The following is an 18908-nucleotide window of genomic DNA, read 5'->3' on the forward strand; positions in this document are numbered from 1 at the left end:
CTGTAAAGTTAGGAGACTAATTTTAGTAGGTAGCTTATGGAATTAGGTTTTTTACCTTATATTGAATGGTTCAGCTGTACATAGTTTTGCAGAATAGAACTTATTTCATTAAAACTGTTTACCATCCTTTCCAAGTGATGAATATTTAATATCAGTAGACACATGACTCTGGACACTGAGAATATACAATTAAAGAGATAGAGACTCAATTAGTATTACTTAGAAAGGAGCAAGACAGGAAACATAGCATAGATCTAAGGAGAATACTGTGTTAGGTAATTCGTGACTCCTTGAGATTAAGAAATTCATATTTAAATAAAATATGAAATAAAACCTGTAGAGGTTCTGAGATGTACTACCTTAATATACAGCTTAAAATCCAGGTTGCTCATATACAGCAGCTCTCCTTCTTTATCACTTCTGCCTTGTGCTGCTGTATGCAGTGGTGTGCTGGTAAATGTTTAGCAACATTTACCATTTACTGGTAAATGTTTAGCCTGCATGGGAGAAAAACAAAAAGGCCTCATCAGTAGCTTTTGCTGGGTATGTGATGTACATATTGCTTTCATGGCCCACGATGAACCATCACTGTGACAACCCTGAATGCCGACTTGCAAAGATGCAATAGCACAGCATAATGTAGTACTTCTAGCATACGGATACGGGAGACATAAGTAACCTCAGGTGTATAACTGGTAATGAAATGTAGTAAAATAATTAGAAAGTGATGAGTATTGCATTTTTATCTTTTGTTTTTAACATTTTTATGACTGTGAAGTTGTATAATTTAACTCCTAATAGTGGCTGTGTTTAAGAACTGGCTCAAAAAATGCCTGCAAATTTAACAATAAGTCAGTGCAAACTGGCTCTGAGACACCGTTGTAAAAATAACTCAGCCAAAGGAATCTTCTAGATCAGCAGAGGAAAGCAGAAGATATGCCACTGGCAACTTTCTGAAAATAAGGGAGCACTCAAGTCTGCTTTTTATAGGTTTTTTTCATGGGACTCAATCTCAAATTCAGAAACTCATTTTGCTATAAAGGGCATAAGATGAAAGCATTCTTTACAATGTGATACAAAGCCTTATCTTTTCCACCCTTGTATCCATCACTAGGTCCTCTTGTGGGGTAGTTATTAAATGCTTCCTATTATCTTTTTCTTCTCACCCCGTAGCCTTGAGACTTTGTCAGAGTGCAATGGTATGTGCATCTGTGTAAACAGTTTTGTAAATACAGATAAAAGAATTCTTATTGCAGGGTGGGCCATTAAACAGATGCACATTGTGCACAGCTAAAAGGGAACAAAAGTATGAACAAACAAAGTTTTATTTCCTCCACTACTGGTGACTTCTCGGAGTTCTTGGTAACTGAATCTCACTCTTCTGATCAGTGCCAGAATTATAGATTGTATAATTCACTTTTTGTGCAAACTGGTTATTTCTTAGGGAAGGTGACTGCTGAATAAGCAGTGTGCCTGGTTTTAGGTGACCTAACTTGAAATGCTTTAGCCAAATCCATTTTAGTTTCTCTACTTGAAGTCAAATATTTGAGACTGAGAACAGCCGGCCCGGAACTCCAAGAGGGAAGCTCGGGGTCTTTTCCCACTGACCCCTGACTGAGTTTTGAGGACAGTACCAGCTGGCCAGTCCCGGGAAAATCTCTAAAGCCGTATGTTTCTGAGGAGGATTTCTTAGAGGGCTCTGGCCAACAAATGACAGTCCCTCAGTTATAAATGGCAAATTTGCTCTGGGAACAGATCCTTTCCCCAGAACACCCCCTCCAGCCAGGCACCCCACTTCACTCTGGGAACGCTTTACGGCCAACTGGCCTGCACCCTGCTTCCTTTCCTCAGCCTCACTCTGCTCCTCGGGCCAGCCCTTTGGCACTTTTTCCTGAACCCACTGTGCAGGAGCCCTGTCTCTCTTTCTCAGTGTTTCCACCACTTACACCCTGTTTTTCTTTATCCGGGAGTTCATCAGCATGTTCTCTGTATCTGTTAACTCCTTTCCAGAAGCTTCTTGAATCACTTTCTCTTTACCATTGGTCAGCGGCTCTTAAGAATTGCACCGAAACCTTGCAACTTCTGGGAAGCATGCGAGTTTGATATATACATGTTCCCCAGCAACTTCCAACTGGAATCAGGTCGACTCGTAAAAACAAATGGCTTGATTCCTTACAAAGCTTTCAGTTACAAGTATTATTAACTTCCTTTTAAGGCTTCACAAGTAAGCCAGTTTCTTATTTTAACTTCAAGTTACAATTTTCTGATTCACTCCTTGACAGTTCTTAATGATAATTTCTGTTTCTTTTTTTGGCTAATGAAATAAGCAAGAGAAGGGAAATGAATGCAGTGCCAGTCAGCCTAACTGCTCTGCAATATCCGAGTTTCTAAGTTTATTTTCTGCAGGTGTAGGTGGAATTTCAGTGCTTTCCATGACCGCCAGTGAGCCTAGAGTTAAATCACAGGATGGAGTGTTCTTAGAAATGCTAAAGCAATTGCTTTGCCATTCTTTAGCTTTTACCTTATTTTCATTTAACATTACCGAAATTAAATGCTAACTTTCCAAATTAAAGTCTCAGGAATGCTTTTAGTAGGGGGGTTAATAGGCTTATATTTGCTCATAGAAATGTTTTATAGGTTATTTTTAAGCACTCCTGGGGCATTTTTAGAGCACTTTTAAATCTTTAATTAATCCACATCTTTGTGGTGGGTCAATGATATTATGGATGAGAAACACAGAACAGTACGATTATGTGATTAGCCAATTGTTATAAAGTATAACCAAGAACAAAGAGGCATAGGACTCATTTCTAGCCTTCTGCCGAGGTCTCAGAACTTCCTCATATCCTAACAGCGGGACTTGCCCCAAATCTATACAACACTAAATGTTATTTTCACCTTTGGAGATCAGCTGTGTATTTACGCTTATTTTTATCACCCTGATAATGTATTTGAATCTATTGGAAGTCAATATGGTCTGCATTGCTGTTTGACAGTAAAGAGGTAGTCTTTTTAAAACCAGCTTGGGTTTGAGTCCTTATAATAAACAGTTTTGTTTATTGCTAAAAGACAATGTTAACTAGGACATTGTTGAGGAATTGAAACTCCTGCTGATTTAACAAGAGTCATTCCTCTCTTGCTTCCTCAGCAATGGATAGTAATGGAAGGAAATCCAATAGGTAGATTTTTGTTTGGTTGGTTGGTTTTTTGTTTCTTGATCAGTTTGGTAATAGAATTAAAAGACAGAGGATGTAGTTTGAGATCAGACTCTATTCCTCCCTCCCCTTTTTTTTCTTGTATATAATCATTTCAGACCCTTTTGTGTGGAAATTATCAGTGATCCAATTGATTTAGAACTGGTCGTTTTAGCCATTAATGGGTGTGGGTGTGTGTGTGTGTGTGTGTGTGTGTGTAAAATCCTCAAAGTTGTTCATTGCTCTCCAATCTTTACTCAAAGTAGATCTTTAATTCATATACTGCAATAGTGCTGCAAGAGACTGATTAGAAGGGGAATATAAGTCATATGATTAAAAAACATAGAGCTACTAATCCAGGAAAGAAAAATGTAATGCTTGTTAAAGATTTACACTTCAGGTCAGCTGGTATCATGTTCATTCACTAAGAAATGAAAAACTGTATTAGTATTTTAAAGAATGTTCCATGTTACCATTTCATCTGAAACACACTCTCTTATTCCCTAGATTTCGCCGCCAGCTTTCTGAACCCTGTAACTCCTTTCCTCCTTTGCCGACAATGCCAAGGGAAGGACGTCCTATGTACCAACGCCAGATGTCTGAGCCAAACATCCCCTTCCCACCACAAGGCTTTAAGCAGGAGTACCACGACCCAGTGTATGAACACAACACCATGGTTGGCAGTGCGGCCAGCCAAAGCTTTCCCCCTCCTCTGATGATTAAACAGGAACCCAGAGATTTTGCATATGACTCAGGTAGGCCCCTGCTCTACTCAAATTACATTCAAGGCACCTTTTCACCTCCCCTGGCACATTGGTTAGTGTTGGTATCAAACCGGGTAGCTCCAGACCATTTTTTAATGAGATCTTTCAGATATTGTCCCTTCATTGAAACTTCATCTACATGTAAAGATTTAGACTATCAAGTCATTTTGACATGAGGTGATGTTGAAATAGTGTCTGGAAACAAAACCAGTTCAAAGAAAAATACACTTTACAGAATCATGCACAGTCTCAGCTTGAGAGGGACATTGCAATGTTTTTTCTTAATTCTGCACTTTTTTTCTTCTTATTTTGCTACTACAGTGCTACTTAATAACATTGTTTACAGAAAGTAATATTCTTCTGAACTAGGTCACATATTGCTTATAACATTGTTTTAAAAATTACTGAGGTCCTGGTGTGGCATGTCACGCCTGTAATCCTAGCACTTTGGGAGGCTGAGACCAGCGGATCATGAGGTCAGGAGATCGAGATCATCCTGGCTAACACGGTGAAACGCCGTCTCTACTAAAAATACAAAAAAATAGCCAGGCGTGGTGGCAGGTGCCTGTAGTCCCAGCTACTCTGGAGGCTGAGGCAGGAGAATCGCTTGAACCCGGGAGATGGAGGTGGCAGGGAGCCAAGGTTGCACCACTGCACTCCAAACTGGGTGACATACTGAGACTCTATCTCAAAAAAAAAAAATTATTGGTGGCAAAGATTCTAAGTGTTCTTAAGTAAGAATTCTCACATATTAAGAGGGGAATAACACAGATTATTCGTAGAGCTTAGCTTTGTCTCTGTGAGCTAGAAAGTAGTACAAAGCTGCACGTCAAGTAGGGGAGAGGGGTTTCCTGAAAGGAGGGAGGGTTTAAAATCTTTTCCAAGCCGTACACAGTGGCTCATGCCTATAATTCCAGCACTTTGGGAGGCCGAGGTGGGCGGATCACAAGGTCAGGAGATTGAGACCTTCCTCGCTAACATGGTGAAGCCCCGGCTCTACTAAAAATACAAAAAAATTAGCTGGGCGTGGTGGCGGGCGCCTGTAGTCCCAGCTACTCAGGAGGCTGAGGCAGGAGAGTCGCTTGAACCCGGGATGCGGAGCTTGCAGTGAGCTGAGATCGCGCCACTGCACTCCAGCCTGGGCGACAGAGGGAGACTCTGTCTCAAAAAAAAAAAAAAAAAAAAAAAATAGTACCACCAACTTTACCAATATTTGAACCTTGAGACTTTAGAAGAATTACTTAACTCTGCTGAGTTTTTCCTTCTATAATCTGCCAAATCAGGACATCTGTTTTTAACACATCTCAGGTATTTTGAAAAATAATCTATGAAATACAAGCTAATGTTTATAAGGTTACCATGTACCTGTAAAATATTGTTAACATTATTGTATCTGTGGTCAACAGATGGTTGTGGATGTGGACATATCATTTCCTTTTGTCTGGATATAAAGTTTGGGCATTCTTTAGGAAGCGACTGTTGCTTCCTCTGCTGAGTTTTTCTTTTTCTTTTTCTTCCTTTTTTTTTTTTTTTTGAGACGGAGTCTCGCTCTGTTGTCCAGGCTGGAGTGCAGTGGTGCTATCTCGGCTCACTGCAAGCTCTTCCTGCTGGGTTCACGCCATTCTCCTTCCTCAGCCTCCCGAATAGCTGGGACTACAGGCACGTGCCAAGGCGCCCGGCTAATTTTTTGTATTTTTAGTAGAGACGGGGTTTCACCGCGTTAGCCAAGATAGTCTCCATCTCCTAACCTCGTGATCCGCCCACTTCGGCCTCCCAAAGTGCTGGGATTACAAGTGTGAGCCACTGCACCCGGCCCCCTCTGCTCAATTTTTGTATCATTAGTCTACCTGAGTAAAGAAAACTATCTCCAGGTCTTGAGTTACCAGTTTGCATATAAGATTACCTACTTGATAATGAACTGTCCTTAAGGCTCTTCAACAGAGAACCCTATGACTTAGAAGTCTGCTTCTAGTCATCCTTCTACACTGGCCAATAAGTTCAAAGGACGAGGGGAATTGGCCCTCTTGAGGCATGCCTCAACTTCTAGAAAGCATGCGGGCTCCCCAAGACCTATGAATTCTCTGCCCAAGTGGCCTTAAGTCTACTTCCAGGGCCTGAGTAAGTTCATCCCAGGCCCTGTTTTCTGAAAAGCAGAGCACATTGCTCCTATATATAGCCCTAGATTCAAGGGTGAAGGGCAGCTGTTTGTGAGGGCATGAGGATGAATCTTGATATGTGAGACTCTTACAGTGTGGCCCAATATTGAGCTCAAGGATAGGAAGAGACACAAAATTTAGGGTGTGCCAGGATCTGAAGACTGGGTACTGGCTCTCTTCATACCATACTCTTTCCGGATCATTTTAGAGATTTCCTCAATTACTAAATTTGACATAGCTGCGAGGTTGTTATGGTATATAGTTGCAAAGATGAGGAGACATCTTATTTATCACTTTGCTTGACTGATTTATAATTTAAGAAATTTTAGCAGATTATATAAGGGTCTTCATTTGAATTTTTGCCCCAGGGACTGTAATTTGGGGAGTATCTTGAAATTCCCCTTGTGGTTTCAGTTTAGAATCTTTTGTATCTGTCCATTGGTGTCTATAATGAAGAACCCTGCAATACAGTGGGCTTTATTGTAAATAGTATACATTTCTCTCTGTAAATTTCAAATACTGTTAATTCATATTATCCTTATTCCCTAAACCACATTTTAATTTGTTGTAGTTTTTAAAATTAATCATGATTTCAAGAAACTTTACGTGGAAATCATATAAATTATCTCAAATAATCATTCCAAAGAACACGTGTAGCATAGCACTTAAAATGTTTCTTTTTGTGCTCTAGAAATTTTTTTTTTTTTTGAGGTGGAGTCTCGCTCTGTCACCCAGACTGGAGTGCAGAGAGGTTCGTTCTCAGCTCACTGCAACCTGTGTCTCCCGGATCCAAGTGATTCTCCTGCCTCAGCCTTCCAAGTAACTGGGATTACAGGCACCCACCACCACGCCCCTCTGATTTTTGTATTTTTAGTAGAGACGGGATTTCACCATGTTGGCCAAGCTGGTCTCGAACTCCTGACCTCAGGTGATCCGGCCGCCTTGGCCTCACAAAGTGCTGGGATTACTGGTGTGAGCCACCATGCCCTGCCTAGAAATGTTTTTATATGTATAATACCAAAAAGAGCAACATTGAAACTCTTCTCTTTTTTTTTTTTTTTTTTTTGAGATAGAGTCTCGCTCTATTGCCAGGCTGGAGTGCAGTGGTGTGATCTTGGCTCACCACAACCTCAGCCTCCTGGGTTCAAGTGATTCTCCTGCCTCAGCCTCTGAAGTAGCTGGGATTACAGGCATGCTCCACCATGCCCAGCTAATTTTGTATTTTCAGTAGAGACGGGGTTTCTGCAGGTTGGTCAGGCTGGTCTCAATCTCTTGACTTCGTGATCCGCCCGCCTTGGCCTCCCAAAGTGCTGGGATTACAGGTGTGAGCCACCTCGCCTGGCCTGAAACTCTTTTCTTGATTCTGTGATTGCTCCATGTATATCTTCTCCTCATATTTATATTGTATATACAGTTATATGTAGTGTGGTATTGAGAATGTATAACTTTTCTTAAGAAGATGTGAACCTAATGGAAAAGAGATTTTACGATTCTAATAAGGGCGAAATATAGAATCTTGTGCTGTAAGAATTACATTCGTACATAATACGGACTTCAGAGCCAGTCACTCTTTGACCCTCAAAAGCACAGACTGAGTCATACATAATCTTCAAAACATAGTCCAGCATCGGTTTTTGAAGGTATGTATGGCATCTCTTTTGTAAGTATGCCATGTCTTGGAGATTACTTATAAAATACTTACCTAAAAAGCTGTTAATTTTATATTGTATTCTCCCCTTTAAACTATATTTAAAATTACCAAAGTTGTATACCACCTTTGAGTTCTAATTTCAATATTGCCAGTAGGATACAGTTGTGTTTTGCTTGAATAGGTAAATGGTAAAATTATATCCTTCTGATAGGATTTAAAATAAATATAGTAACCCCATAACCAGGGCCTATGAAAACTTAATCTGTGGGTATCAAAATGTATTTTGCTGGCCATGAAATTGCTGCAGTTAAGTTGACACATCTGTATATGTCATGCATTGCAATTAAGAAGTATGATCTGTAGATATTTTGTTTGCTTGTTGTTAGTTTTTTCATCCCTGCTGAAAGTACACTTAATAACCTTTGAGGAAATCTAATGTATTTATCACTGAATCACTGATTTCTTTTTTCACTTATTGGTGTTGAGCAAATAGCACATTAGGAAGCACATAGATTTATATGTGGTTTAAAAACAATGTAGAAAGCATTTTCTTTTGTATTTGTATTTGTATTTTGAGACGGAGTTTCATTCTGTCACCCAGGCTGAAGTGCAGTGGTGTGATTTCGGCTCACTGCAACCTCCGCCTGCCAGGTTCAAGCAGTTCTCCTGCCTCAGCCTCCCAAGTAGCTGGGACTACAGGCATGTGTCACCATGCGTAGCTGATTTTTCTATGTTTTTAATTAGAGACGGGGGTTCACCATGTTGGCTAGGCTGGTCTCAAACGCCTGACCTCAAGTGATCTGCCAGCCTAAGCCTCCCAAAGTGCAGGGATTACAGGCATGAGCCACTGCGTAAAAAGCATTTTCTAAGTCAATTACGATCTCAGCATCTACAATCCAAAGGCTATTCTTATGGAAGGCCTTTAGAACTCTTTATTGCTTAATTCTATACACCATAAATGTTGTGAAAATAAAAGAAGCCTCGTAAGGGAAAAGGTAGCATGATTGTGCTCTAATAAAGCCTGACATTAATTATGACATGGGAAATGGAAGGTCTATTAGTTATAATTATAATTACAGGAATGCAATTTCAACTGCCTAATATTTAAGATAAAAAATGCAAAATACTATGTTAGTAGAGTAGGAATTTTTATTCAGGAGAAAAGGAAAAAACTTTGATCAGAAGACAGTGAGGAAACAAGAAATAGATATTTAGGGCCAATTTGATGAACCAGTACAGTATGATCATGATTGTATCATACTAGGTTCTAAAAGATCCAATCCAGTCCATCTATTATTGTCCCTTTCCTTCTCTTCTCTAGCCTATTGTACTGCATAAAGCAGTACACATTTTTTGTTGTTGTTGTTGATTGGTTGTTTTTTTCTAAATCCAACATTTTTTTTTTTATGCCTTTATGGCCAAATGCCCACATAAGAAGTATTAAATACACATTGAGTGCTTCATCTGGAGTGCCTCATGGAGATTCCCGTACAAAGTATCCTGTTTTCTTAGAGTCAAGACTGTTTTCTCATTTTCATGACCACATATGAGGTTTTGCAAATTCATAATGTCCAGTGAGTCAAATATTTTAGATGTTTATAGCAATATATTTTATTAGAGCTGAATGTGTTAGTTGGTTGGTTGATATTTTGCTTTTTTGTTTCATTTTATTTTACTGGTTGATATCTTACAGTAGATTGTTTGTAGAGGGGTAGTGGGCACATGAAACTAAACTTTGACTTTAGAAAATATCAGCACACAATGTTCACATGTTTTGATGGGGGTAATTTCACTCTCAGGAATTTATTCTAAGAAATAGTGAAAGATGCATAGTGAATGTTTGAGAGAGACAGAGAGAAAGCAAAATATTAAAAATATATACTAGGTGAATGGTAAAGTAAGTTATGGGTACCTGTAAAAGAAATATTATGCAGCCATTAGAAGTGAGATTTTTGAAAAATATTTAATGAAATGAGACTACTGAGTTTTTAAAAGTATATAAAGCATAACATAAAGCATAACTCATGCAAATTAAGAGCCAGTGCAGAAACACCGTGGCTGTATATAGGTGGTGATATTATAGGTGGTATTTTTTATCTGTGAAGTATTAATATTTTATATTTTAACAATGCTTATGTTCTGCTTTCCTAATCAACCAGAATAAGTATTTTTTTTTTCCAAAAAATCAATCCATTTATAGTTGAAGAAGATAAGCGTCCAAACTCATCATGTCAGTCCTATAAGTGAAAACAAGTAAAGGATGTTATAGTCTCATATGTTGTAAGCGTAAATGACTTTCTATTGGTTTGTGTCTTGGACTGCCTTAGAGGAGGAAGGGAAAATAATGCCCTACTTAGTGGGATTCATGTTCCCCTTGCACAGTGCTTGCAATCCTACCATTAGGATTTTATTCCTTTGCACACTGTAGTGTTTTAAAAATCTTAACCCAGGAGTTGGTTGGAGGAATAATATACATTAATAAGGTGTTTTTAGCCCTTAAGACCTATTCTGTTATCCTAATTAGTTTAAACAATGCTTCTGGGCCTTGTGGTGGAGCAACTTAATCATGGTAGGGAATGAAGAGAGGAAAAGAAGAACTTTCAAAGGCAAGAGGAAGATAGCTAAAATAAGAAAATGAAGGACAATGCTGCGAACTTTGAGCTTAGAGAGAATAGAAAATAAAAGCAGAGGGTAGGGGTGAGAACTCAACATCATATGTTTGCCAAAGAAAATGTTTTTGCATTTTTAAATTGTATTTCTTAAGGCCACTCCTGCCCCTACTGATGAGGCCTTCTTTCAATTTGGAGGCACGTAACTCTTTGGCGGCAAATGTTGTTCGCCCTATTTTAAATTGGGAAGTTGATACAAATAAATGTTTCATAGAATTCTAAATCCTTTTATCATGAAAGCTCTTGAAGTTCACCTACTTCAAACTTCTTCTCCACACCCAAATTTTACAGATAAATATCCGAGGTTCATCCAACTAAAGTAACTTACCGTCAGCTACACAGATATATTGTGAAGCAGCCAAAACTAAAATTAGGATTTTCTAATTGTTAGTTTAGTACAGAGTTCATGATTTGTCTTTCTACATACTTGTTCAGATTAAAGGGAAATACTGAGTGTTTTTGTATGGTTTTCGAAGGCTCTTCATGATCCAGGGCAGTAAGAGCATCTGCTTGAAGATATGAGGTGTGCTTTCACTAATTTGGGAGGAGCACATTTCACATTAAATAGTGCTCGCATTTTACTCTAAATGTTAGGTGTTCACTGCAGTGAGGTAGAAAAATATAGCAATTCAATGATATAAATGAGGAAGATGCATTCTGCTTTCTTTTAAAAAATATACCACGAGCATTCTTAAGAACAGAGATTATCAAAGAAGTGATCTTTTGTGATCTTTTGAGATTATCAAAGAGGTGCTCCTTTGAAAAAGGCTGAAAAATAATGAGAAGAAAAAGTGGCTAATTAACGACTCTTCCAAGCTCTAAGTCCTTGATTGCATGAACTTAGAGCTTGAGTCTTCTCATTGGACCTCACTCTTTCTTTCTTAATGCCCTTGATGGCTCAGTGGCTTACACTTCACCTTGAGCTGTGCTTTTCAGACCATAGTCAGCTGAATCCATTTTTCACGAGTAAGCTTATGAGGGACTACTGGATCTCAAACAGATGTAAAGAAAGCTGGTTTTGAGGAATAGGGTGCTTTTTCTATTCTTTATTTTATTTTATTTACGTTTTTTGAGGCGGAATTTCGCTCTTGTCACCCAGGCTGGAGAGCAATGGCGCGATCTCAGCTCACTGCAACCTCCGCCTCCCGGATTCAAACGATTCTCCTGCCTCAGCCTCCCGAGTAGCTGGGATCACAGGGGTGCACCACCACGATGCCCGGCTAATTTTGTATTTTTAGGAGAGACGGGGTTTCTACGTATTGGTCATGCTGGTCGCAAACTTCCAACTTTAGGTGATCCGCTCGCCTCAGCCTCCCAAAATGCTGGGATAACAGGCGTGAGCAATCGCGCCCGGCCCATTCTTCATTTAAAATCCATCCATTATTCACCCCAACAACCCCTCTCAAGCTCCTCATATACTTCTTTATTACCCTATTAGGGCTTTGACAAAAGCCAGCAGAAAAGCCTGTAAATTTAGAGAACGGTTATCTGTCCTTAGCACATCGAAAAATTATGTGTAGGCAGAAAAATGATGAAATAAATACTGAAAAAATATTTACCTCATGTTAAATATGTTAAAACTGGAATATGTTTAACATTCATCTGTCAGAGCTGACAAATCTATCTGCTATTCACATAGGCCCAAGCTGGCACTTTAATCAAGAAATTTAAATACTCTTGGGTTTCTGAAATGGCAAGAGAGGAATGTTTTTATATTGTAAATGTTATTCTATGTTTTGCTGTGTTGGTGGATACTCATCCTAATCAAATAGTAGGAAAAGTAGTGAAGTAATTCCTAATGCTGCCTGTAGTAGTAAGCATTGCTTGGACTTCCCCTTGCAGAGTTTATAATATGGTTTGAAAGTGAAAGTTGTAGGACTAAATCATTGGGTAATGCAGCAAGAACAACACGGTTATTTTCTGCATCTATATAAATAAATGAGTAGTGTTTTATAGGTTTGGAGATGAGGTGTCAGAGCCTCAATCAACTGACTAAACCTGCACAAAACCTAAGAAAAAAATAACAAAATTCAGAGGGCTAAAATATCCCAGTTATTTATTTCTAAATGATTACTATTGCATTTATTACTACTACTCGTCTAGCAATATCTCAGAAATTGTGTCATCAGGACATTTTACCTTAAAAAACAATTTATTACTGTTTACTTACAAGAGGAGATATGTATTCTAGGGAAACTAACCTCATATTTTCCAATACATTTTTCTTTCATCCTTTCTAAACAATTGGAGCACACATAAACAACCAAAACTATTATCCAGGAAACAGAAAGCATACAGTGATTACAAAAAGGAAAGCTGTTGAAAGATACTAATTAAAGTCAGATGGAACACAGGGAGTAGAAATAAAGGTAACTGATATTTAGTTTGAATATCCAAGGTTTGCCATAAACTAGCAGGCTTCATCATTTCAAAAATGAAAAACCCATGATCAATAATTTATCCCTCTTGAACATTCTATGTGTGTGTGTCTTGTTTTGTTTTGGCTGATGTTTTTTAAAGAGGTGGGGTCTCACTGTCTTACCCAGGTAAGTTGCTAACTCTTGGCCTCAAGCAATTCTCCCTCCTTAGCCTCACCGTGGTTGGGATTACAGGCACATACCACCACTGTTTGAACATTCCAGTGTCACTTACTATTCAGTGTTTTCACATTGAAGAAATTATTTTATCTTAGTTATTTTTTTAAAATTGTATTATTGCTGGGATTCTAATTAGGCAGCTAAGGAGGAAAGGAAGTAGGATAGTATTTTTCCATTCATATTCCCTTTGAAAGTATGGAAGAGTCACCAAGTTATTATGAATGTGTGCCTTCTTCTCTTCTCAGCAACCACCTAACAGTCTCAAGGCCCGCCTCCCTCTTTTATAGTTATAGGAGAAGGCCTAGAATTATAAAAACCACAATATCTAGAATTCTGAACACCTAAACAAATTAGTTTAATATAGATAATGCATATACTTCTCAAATCAATCTATTACGAGTTTTATATCCTAATAATTATAAAATTGTAATTCATGTATTACATTGATCAGACTTTAAATACATTGAATAATATAAGTTAGGCAACATATTACAATTATTTTAAATATGAAATATTACATTTGAAAATATTCATCTTGTTTGTCATTTTTATTTGCATATTTTTGAACCACCTTAAGGAGTAATTCCTTAGAAAATATTGAATATTTTTAAAGCCCTGGAAAAAAAGTTAACAAAAAATTAATAATTCGGTATACATTCACTCTTTAGTGGTTTTCCTCTGTCCCATATTTTTTCTGAATGGTGGGTTCATTTCCCACCTGCCTATGTTAAGTATTTTAGTTTTGAGCTATAACATATGGCCATAAATTTATTTATTCTGTATGACTTTATTTATCAGATATTAGAAATTGGAGGTTAAATATTTGTCATAATGCCATAATAAATAATCCTTCCCAGGTTTAAAACCAAAGACTGGGCAATTTTTATGTTTATCCTCTTCCTTTTCTGTAGGCATGGTAAGGATCTGTTGATCAGTGGTTTAGAGATACACACAGGGACTGTTTACTGCAACTTTTTTCTCACATGGCTTCAGGTCACTGAAAGAAAAAAGTGATTTTTTTCCCCTTTGGAGTCAAGGATCAAATTACAAATGACTGATAAAACCCATTCCATATTTAACACTATTCAGGATAGGACTGACTCTTCATAAAGTATTTCCATTTCCATAATTACTCATATATTGCTTCCTCCCACTAAAAACTCTGGATATTTTTAAATATTACCATCTTCAGTAATTTCCAGTGCAGCAATGATTATGATTCCATGAACTTTGGCCTTTTGTACTTGATATGTAACACTTCCAAAGGCCAAACCGTGGCCTTATTCCATTACAAAACATCATTTGCTTATGGCTACATTTTCTCCTGAAACATGGCCACTCATTTTTTCCCTCCTAACTCTGAAACTATTGCTTAAAGAAATGCAAGTGTAGGATCACTTGGGAACTTTAAAGAATGAGCTATTGAACTTTCAGAAAATGTTAACATCCTAGCTCTTTCTCAATATCCAAAGATAATTTTCTTTTACTCAGCCAGTGATTTGTGGACTAGTAGATCACTTAATCTCTGATTTTTAGGTGCTTTAATTGTGAAAAGTGACAGTGATGTCTTCCTAATTGATTTTGTTATTATAATAGAGGTCATAGATTGGCCTCACAATTTGACTTTGCCTTTTATTGCTTAGCATGTCTCATATAAGTTTTCCTCATTCCTTTTGTAGTTAAAATAGCAAATCTCCCAAACCAGTACTCTGGCCCACTATATCAGTTTTTATAAGAAATCCTTAAATATGCTCTAAATCTACAGTTACAGTAAGTGGCATTGGCTCTAGTGATTTGATTTGAGAATTGAGAGTACAGTCTGGATTTACTCTTTATGCATTAACACAGGCCAAATGGACAGGGACTGCATTTTAAGTCAGTAATGGAAGGCTGAAGGCTGTCTTAAACCAATCATACCAGTTTTACCCATGACTGATTGATCCCTAGGGGCAGAGCCCTGTAAGCATTTCTCTTACATGAATGGACGCTATAGAGCCTGGAGTTTCATTCATAAAATGGAGACTGAAAGGACACACACACACACACACACACACACACACACACATCCACACTCACCCTCTCTTTCTCTCTCTCTCTCTCTCTCTCTGGAATGTCCATTTATACAGAGCTGAAGGGTGTAGTGTTCCATCAGCTGCTGCTTTTGCCAGTTGACTGGAAGTAATGATTAATGCTCATTGGTCCTGCTTGCAAGTAACCTGACACTATTTATGGCCTTGCAGTGTTCCTAATGTATAGTGAATGAGAAGACAACATTCTCAAATCAGAAACATAAACAGGAACTGGTGGGTCTGAATTCCATTCAAATATGTCATTTCAGCCTCACAGTGTTTGTCTAACTTGGATTTTACAGGCAGGAAAGGGGGAAGGGATGGATAATCTGCTTGTGAGTTGTACTAGCTTGGAAAAAGGCAATTAAAAGGGGGTGGAGTGTGCTTTTATAGTGTGGGACTTTTCGTTTCTTTTTTAATAAAACAACCAGGATATTTAGGCCCAGAATTGCTTATTTCAAGTGGGTAAAGTGAACATACAACTGTTTTTCTAAGTGGAACTGAGATTTGAAATTAAATGAGTTTAAAGATACATGTTTGGATGTCTCTCTCTCTCTCTCTCTCTCTCTCTGTGTGTGTGTGTGTCTTTGTGTGTTTTTGTCTGTTTCATGAATGTGAACAAAAGAAGAACATCTAACATTTTTTAAAGTGTTTACATAACTAAGTGTATGATTTTAGCTTTCAAATATAGTTGTAGAATTTTTACACTTACGTGATTTCTATATTTAAGTGAGTTAACTAATAGCTTTGAGGAAAAGACACATTTTATTTCATAAAACATTTTCAACTAGGATATGAACAACTTGAAAAAATTTTCAAGGAGTTTTTATCAGATTAAATAGATAGTTATTCATGTGTGTGTGTGTGTGTGTGTGTGTGTGTGTGTGTGGTTTCTATTTAGTTGTTTCTAACAGTCTGGAAAATTTTACAGGAGAGTAATTCAAAGATAAATATGAAAAGTATCAAAAACACAAAACCAAAAGAACAACAAGCATGTGTTATTGCGATTCATTTAACTATTCTCTTTAAAAGTGTTTTTGAACTCTCCATTCTGGTAATTTTTTTTTTTTTTTTTTTTTTTTTTTTTTTTAGTGTGTGGGTCTGTACAGTTCACTGCTTCATCTGTTTTTCTTAGTATTAAAAACTAAAACCACTCACGTAGTATGACACTGGAAATATTAAACTAAACCCTGGGCCTGACATCCATTTACGATTTGTGTCATATTGAGCATGTTTTGTAACCCCTTTTGCCTCCAGTTTCCTCATTTATAAAAGGGCAAATAACTCTCATCTCTCAGTATTTTTGTAAGGGTTAAATATGGTTATGTTCATAAAGTTACAGATACAGTTTCTAGCATGTAATGGGGTGCAGGCAATAATAAAGGATTTCCGTTGACGTGATTTTATTTTGACTAGATACTTCTTCAAAGACTGCTAGTCCTTTATTAAGATGCCATTATTATTTCTAACAATTAAAAGTACAATATTTGGGGCTAGAGGATATATAAAATAAGAGAGACGATACTCTTAAAACAATCATATTGTGCTAGTCCAGCAAGATACTGTAGTGTTACACTGCTTCTGACATAGGGAAACAGTCTTGCTGAACTTCTTACTAGTATTATTCATATTCAAAGCAAATAGAAAACGTTTTCTGAATATTTTGGTGATCCAAGGAGAGATGAAAACAAGAGGACAATGCTGTTCGTGGTATGTTTTTTTTCAAATCATGTAGATTCCAGCAAGAGAGAAATTTGGCATTGAAATTCCACATTAAAACCACTATCTCTTCAGAATTTTGTGTGGCCCATTTTGGCAGCTAATGGCATACTGTATCATATTTTCTTTTAAACCTCTGTTAATTGTCAGTGTTTGGTAGTATGAAATAAATACTCTAAGTGGGTCAGGCGCGGTGGCTCACGCCTGTAATCCCAGCATTTTGGGAGGCTGAGGCGGGTGGATCACTTGAGGTCAGGAGTTCAAAACCAGCCCGACTAAGATAGTGAAACCCTGTCTCTACTAAAAATACAAAATTAGCCGGGCAAGGTCGTGCATGCCTGTTATCCCAGCCACTAGGGAGGCTGAGGCAGGAGAATCACTTGAACCTGGGAGGCAGAGGTTGTAGTGAGCTGAGATCGCAGCATTACACTCCAGCCTGGGCAACAAGAGTGAAACTCTGTCTCAAAATAAATAAACAAATAAATAAATACTCAAAGTTACAATTGTGCCTATGTTTTCTATCACTTCAACTTTATTTTAAAATTTCAGCTTAATAAGACTATCACAGGCTTGTAAAACTTGTAATAGTGTAAGCCTAGTAGATCATAAAATCTAATGTTGTTTGGATCTGGTCATTATTTGTGAGGGGTACTATCCAAAAGAAAACCCTAGGTGCTTACAAGAGAAGATTTTAATTGTGTAGATAAAATTCTATACTGTTATTTTTTGCCATGTAGCCTTAAATTTTCAAAAGCACTTAAATTCAGATAACTGCGATAACTGCATTATTTACTTATTTTACTTTTACTTTTTCTTTATTTACTTTACTTCTACTTTTTTTTTTTTTTTTTTTTTTTTTTGACAAGGTCTGGCTCTGTTGCCTAGGTTGGAGTGCAGTAGTATGATCTGGGCTCACTGCAACCTCTGCCTCCTGTGCTCAAACCATCCTCCCATCTTAGCCTCCTGAGTAGCTGGGACTACAGGTGCGTGCCACCACACGCAGCTAACTTTTTAAATATTTTTGGTAGAGATAGGGTTTCACCATATTGCGCAGGCTGGTCTTGAACTCCTGGGCTCAATCAGTGCTCCCACCTTGGCCTTCTAAAGTGCCAGGATTACAGGTGTGAGCTACTGTGCCCAGCCTACTCTTTTTTTGAGATGGAGTCTCACTCTGTCACCCAGGCTAGAGTGCAGTGGTGCGATTTTGGCTCACTGAAACCTCCACCTCCTGGGTTCAAGCGATTCTCCTGCCTCAGCCTCCCAAATAGCTGGGATTACTGGCACGTGCCACCGTGCCCGGCTAAATTTTGTATTTTTAGTAGAGACGGGGTTTCGCCATGGTGGCCATGCTAGTCTCCAACCCCTGACCTCAGGCGATCTGCCCACCTCGGCCTCCCAAAGTGCTAGGAATACAGACCTGAGCCAGTGCGTCTGGCCCCTACTTTTCTCTCTTTTTTTAAGATTTTGCAAATGCTATTACAAGCGTATTAAAACCATAACATAGTTCTCCCCCTATACTCAGTCAATCAATAGTAGATTCAGTACATCTGATCTATGGGGAAGTAAATATCTCTGCAGATTTTACATTATTTATATTCACAGTTTACTTAAAACCCTAAAGAGAAAGATCCCATCTAAGTGTGAGTGAGGTAATACTAAATTCATCACTCTCTTGTCAGGATTTCTCCGGCTTTGCTGCCTTCTTCACATGAGGTTCAGTAACTAAGATGTTACATTCATGTGAAGTTCAGTAACTAAGATGTTATATTCACATCCAGTTCAGTAACTAAGATGTTGCATTCACATCAGGTTTAGTAACTAAGATGTTATGTTCACATTGAACTTCCCAATAAACAGCAACTAGGTCTCATAAAACGACTTTTTTGTCTAATTCCCACATGAATTCAGATATATATGTCCTTATTTTGGGAGATAATTACTTTTAGACTTGTTCTATAATATAGTGGTTATATGGTAAAAGTGGTATAAAAATGTATTTCCATTATCATTCATTCTAGGAAACTTTATGAAATAAGTTTTCTCAATTGACTACACTCAATTTGAGATGTGACAATTGGAAAAACAGGCT

The 18908-nt window shown here is 37.9% G+C and overlaps 1 protein-coding gene across 5 annotated transcripts in view; it reads left to right on the forward strand.

Annotated features, from left to right (window-relative positions):
- The window catches only part of ETV1 (ETS variant 1), a 100322-nt gene that overhangs the window by 55639 nt on the left and 25775 nt on the right, over positions 1-18908 (forward strand). For all 5 annotated transcript variants that reach the window (XM_025379506.1, XM_025379507.1, XM_025379508.1 and 2 more), the window contains one exon: positions 3702-3949. In XM_025379506.1, coding sequence (XP_025235291.1) covers positions 3702-3949 — 248 coding nt within the window. The remainder of the gene's footprint in view (positions 1-3701; positions 3950-18908) is intronic.

This window comes from Theropithecus gelada, chromosome 3 (assembly GCF_003255815.1).
Source record: "Theropithecus gelada isolate Dixy chromosome 3, Tgel_1.0, whole genome shotgun sequence".
NCBI lineage: Eukaryota > Metazoa > Chordata > Mammalia > Primates > Cercopithecidae > Theropithecus > Theropithecus gelada.